Here is a 5000-nt window from a genome sequence, read left to right as displayed (position 1 = left end):
CTGCAATGTTATAAACTGGCTGGTTAAGGCTACGTAGGATGTACGTACCCACGTACTGTGCACGTGTGGCCGTTGTGTACATGAGCGTGCAAGAGATGTAGTCGCGCCGGTCGCACGCCGCTCACGCGCGCAATGGCCTCAGTAGCCCTCGTTCGTCGTGCTCACCGTTAACCGCGGGGCGCGAGTAAGGAGCGAGGTTCCGCGCCTGCCGGGACACCGTGCCTGACCTCGCTACTGCGTGGGCTGCGTCCCGGAACTGACGTCTGACGTCTAATATCTTGTACTAAAGCAAATCAATATAATTAAAGACCCGACTCGTCAGCCGTGAACATCCGCGGTCCTCGTGAAAACGGCAGTGCTTTACGTATGTGCTCTCTGGTGCCATCTAGCGGCTAATATTACTGCCCTGTAGGGAGCCCCGCCACGGCCCTGGCTGCTGTGACGGCTCCCCGACACGCAGCTCTGGCGGTTTCTGACTTGCGAGAAATAACGCAGCGCAATAAAAGAAAAGAAAAGGAGACGCCGCTCCCTAAGAAGTGGCCGCGGCGAACAGCGGTTCGCGCCATAACTGCGCCTTTGAAGTCACGTTTAATTTGTCCTCCAGGTGCAGTTAACGTGAACGGCTGCGCCAGTCGGATCTAAAGTCTGCGGCCGGGCGTCTTTTCACGTGCCGCATCCAGCCTTAAGGGTCTGGGCGCACGATAACATCGGCAATGATAGAAAATCCCGACTATTTTGAGCGTGGACTTTGACGTCACGCTTACATTTGCTGTTGGGACTTTGCAGTTTTTTTTGGAACGCGCGCCTCAGGAGCCCACATTGTTTGATTCGAAGTTTACGTTCAACCCCGCAAACTGGCTGCCGCGCGCCGATGCACGAGTGCAAATGTCCAGGAGATATATCGGCTGTCCCTGCGGCGCGCGAGGATGAGACGAAAAAATAGCCCTGTTTTTCTTTCCGGCTGGTGTGCCTGCGCGCTAAAAGAACTCCGGGGACTTCGAGTCCAGACGCACCAATTGCTTGTTTTGCAGCCGGGTCTCGTTAGTGGTAAGACGAGAAGCGATAGCGAGTAGGTGGGTGCGTCGCCGAAGGCGCTCGTGTGTGTACTGTTCCATTGCCACGCGACGGACGGCAGGAGGACGTGGGCCAGCGTGCAGGCTACGCAGCGTTTTGGAGACTATTAAACCCCGGCGACGATTTAAATATGGAGGGGCCGATCTCCCCGAGCTCGGAGGAGGGTCCTGCATCGCGGGAATGTTTAACTGGGGGCGCAGGTCTCCACCGCCGTGGCGTCGCGTCGAGTCCTAGTGCGAAAGCCAGGAGCGCTCGAGGCTAGTTGAGTGCCACTCGCGCGGATCAGATTGAGTGTCGCGAGGTTCAAGCGAGGCGCGTTCGCTCTCCACTCCGCCCGTGCGTCGCGCAGCGTCTCCATTTGGATGCGCCAGCACACGAGAAATGAACTTTGGTTAACTTTAAACGATACGGCGCTCCACTTTTTCAGCGTTATTCACAAACTTGGATGCAACTTCGGACTTTCTCTCTCGCTATCAGGCGAAATTCAACCGTGATCTGAATAATTTGGACATGCGCGCAGGTTTATTTCTCTGACACGCAGCTCTAACGTCCCGCACCTATGCGCCAGCCTGGGTCCATTTGGAGACGCCACCAGGTCGGGATGCGCAGCCAGGGCTGTCTCCCGTATATCCGCTGGCCTTTGTCAGTCTAACGCTCAGGTGTCCGGCCATTTGTGACACGCTTGGCCAAAGCCGCGTGAGGACCGAAGGATGAGCCAAACGTCGGAACGCAGAGGAGAAACATCTCGTTTCAAGCTTCCTCCCTGCGCTGGCTTGATTCTGACGGGATTTTAATGTTTTTATAGTTCTGGATACATTTTTGTTTGTCGTCCCCCCCTCCCCCCCCCGCGCATTTTTACCGCTGGAACTTTATTATTCTTGTACTTATGATGCACGTTACGACTATGAATCTTTCTCCTACAGCCAGTCGGAGAGTTTTGTTCTGGTTTTTATTATTACAGACGCCACAATTAATCGTACCCCTAATTACAGGTAAGACGACACATGACATTGTTATTACAGGAAGACGCGGTATACGACAACGCTGTCGCCGTAGCTCTGCAACCCTGACCGCGCCGTTTGAACTTTCAACTGCGACCTTACGAACCGTGGCCGAGCCGCTACAGCTGCTACCACGGGAAACGCAAACGCGTATGGGATCGCACGCTAGTCCGGAGAGAGAACCCGGGGCTAGATTCACCGTTCAGCGAGCCCGGTGCACCAAGGCGCTCGAGCAATCCATTTAGACGTTTCTGAAGGACAAGGAGAGCTCGCGACATTGCTAGTTGAATCCCTGCCGTTTCGGTTTTCCCCAGCGCGCGCGTCTACCTGGCATTCCGGACCTGCAGAAGATCACCTGTCAGGCATCTCCTGTCTCCGCGCCCTGCCTGCGTGCTCTTTAAACCGACTTTCCTTTTTAACGCGCGCGGAGGGAAACGTTGGCGTTGGGTAGAGCGCGAGGAACGCGTCGTGGCGCGGCGCGAGCGCAGAGCAGGTGTGCGTGGACTTTTAACTGCTCACGCTGACTTCTGCTTTAAAGGCACCCGCGAGCGCGGTCGGTGTTGTATTTCACGGTTTAAGTAAACGCGAAGGTCGTAAGTTTTTAGGGCAGCCCTGCAGTCCGACTTTATCTGCGCAAAGGGAAACACTCTCTCTTTCTAAATACACAGCGGATGTGACCATGACAGTTTACCCGAAACTTTACACTAGACACTAACGCGCACTAACCGGAGGGTTGTTAAATGTTTCTAAAGATAAGTAACTAAAAATGTGTTGCAGCGGACAAAGCGCGCGGCGCTCTGCAGCAGTTCTGGCGCGGGAGTGGCTCGCTTCGTACGCGCTAACCGCATGTCTGATTTCACGCCGTTTTTCTGCAGGTACGGAGGCGAGCTGCGAGCACGAGGGAGAGGTGTTACACATCCCCAACATCACAGACAACCCCTGCATCACCTGCGTCTGCCGGGTGAGACCTGGGGTTTATTTTACGCTCTTTCACCGAACAGCAAAACAATTGCGAATTTGGTTCACGCTTTTAGATTTTCGAAGTTTGGTCACTTAAAATCTTAATCCAGCGTGTAGTATTGTATCATATTTGTCGGTTATGATTTGGATTGTGTGTAGATCAAATCAAATTAAATTGAAACATGTTAAAGATGAGGGGAAACGGTATTTAAGGACTGATTCGTCCGATGGGAAACTGTTGGCACGGGTCGTTTTAAAACAAAATGTAATTTCGACGGAAGCATCTGAGGAAAGTTTTTATTAATATTTTTTTTTAGCTTGGTTTAGTTTAGTCAGGGCTTTTTATGTGTAGCGGTCTCTGCGCGCTCATGTTTCTGTCTCTCGAGGGTTAGTCGGCTTCTTTGATATCAGCCTAGTCTCGCTCTGGCCTCGGCCCCCCCACGGACTCCTACAGTCGTATCACGCGATCCGTCATCGCGAGGTCACTGTCCGCCTTTCATCCCTCCGTGCCCGGGATGTCACGTGTACCTCTGGGGACGCCCAGGCTGAAAGACAGCGGTGTCACCACGCGGACGCGGTGCAGGGTCCGGGGCTCAGCTCGCAGTCACCACTACATCCACTGATGGCTTGCACAACGAGCGGCACGCCAGAGGACATTCTGTAGGCATCCCCCACCACGCAAACGCAGGCACGCTCTCTCCCGCTTAGAGACGCGCCTGTAGACCCGCCGGTGGGTTTTGCGTCGAACGGTCCCATAACTTTGCTTCACCGTCACTCTCCCTTTCCGGCTGTCATGCTCCCGCGGTGAATCTTGCTCACGCCGCCACGTTAAAGCGAATTACAGACGTGTCAGCGTAAATCAGAACCACGTGATAACGTTCAGTGGGACATGAGCGGCCCCGCACTGATCCGGGATCTGCCCTTGCGTTTGGAAACGTTTGGTATGTCTGTCAGGGCTGAGGCGAGGCCCCAGGTCCGCTGCTTGTGTGTCGTAGGTCACGACCTGCGTGTTTTTAGAGAAAGGTCAAGGGTCAGATGGAAAGGGCACAGCCATTAATGGGACAGGAATGAAGAGCAGCTCTTAGGAGTTCTCACACTCTCTCCATCAGGGGAGAGAGAGAGAGAGAGAGAGAGAGAGGGACAGAGAGAGAGAGAGAGAGAGAGAGAGAGAGAGAGAGAGAGAGAGAGAGGATGGCTAAAAGTGCCTCCATTTAAAATAATGTGCAGCCAGTCCCATCCCAAGTTGTACTGGTTATAGTTTTAGGGTTAACGCTGAGCTCTTGTGTGTCTAGCATAGACGTGTTTTGTACGGCGTAACAGAGGCGGCAGTAACCATAGAGTCGACTGCAGGCCGAACCGGACATCTCATCCTGGGAGCTTTCAGTGGCTCCAAGTGTAATCTCCTGTGACCTCCGACCCCAATCGTAGAGGTCCCACCACTTTGCATCATTTAGTGCTAATGGCTGAGAGGAGCAGGAAGGAGAGGCCACAGGCCGGCAGACACGGGTGGACGCCACGCCAGACACTCCGCGACGCAGTGCCTGGACACGGAAGCTTCTGGAACACCGCAGGGATCGTAAACTCAAACAAAAGCAAGAATGGCTGTGCAGGGAGCACTCGCAGTTGGATGAGTTTAACAGGATTCCTTGCAAGAGAAACGGAAAACATTCCATGTGGGAAAAGGGGGGGCTTTTATCGCATGGAGACAGTTACAGTGTGTGTGTGTGTGTGTGTGTGTGTGTGTGTGTGTGTCTGAAAAGGCCATTCACACACGCTAAAGGGGGTCACGGTGAAACGACAGCGCACAGCCTCTCAAGACAAACAGTGTGTCTTTGACACAATTAAACTGTATTAGTGTGGCATCCGTGCCTGGCGGGCACGGGTGGAGGCAGGCGCAGGGCGCCCAGTGGCGTGGGGCCTCAGCGGGACTCTCGCGTTCCCCACCTCCATCTTCCGCTGTCATCC

The 5000-nt window shown here is 54.1% G+C and overlaps 1 protein-coding gene across 3 annotated transcripts in view; it reads left to right on the top strand.

Moving 5' to 3' along the window:
* Positions 1 to 928: 928 nt before the first annotated feature.
* bmper (BMP binding endothelial regulator) overlaps positions 929 to 5000 on the top strand; it is a 15541-nt gene continuing 11469 nt past the window's right edge. For 2 of the 3 annotated variants that reach the window (XM_035528081.1, XM_035528082.1), the window contains exon 1: positions 2582 to 3036. In XM_035528081.1, coding sequence (XP_035383974.1) covers positions 2842 to 3036 — 195 coding nt within the window. In that variant the 5' untranslated portion in view covers positions 2582 to 2841. Of the gene's footprint in view, positions 2067 to 2581; positions 3037 to 5000 lie in introns of those variants that run through there. The other variant, XM_027017022.2, reaches the window with a different exon arrangement.

This window comes from Electrophorus electricus, chromosome 7 (genome assembly GCF_013358815.1).
Source record: "Electrophorus electricus isolate fEleEle1 chromosome 7, fEleEle1.pri, whole genome shotgun sequence".
NCBI lineage: Eukaryota > Metazoa > Chordata > Actinopteri > Gymnotiformes > Gymnotidae > Electrophorus > Electrophorus electricus.
The sequence above is the reverse complement of the archived record's forward strand: the minus strand, read 5'-3'. Positions and strand labels throughout refer to the sequence as shown.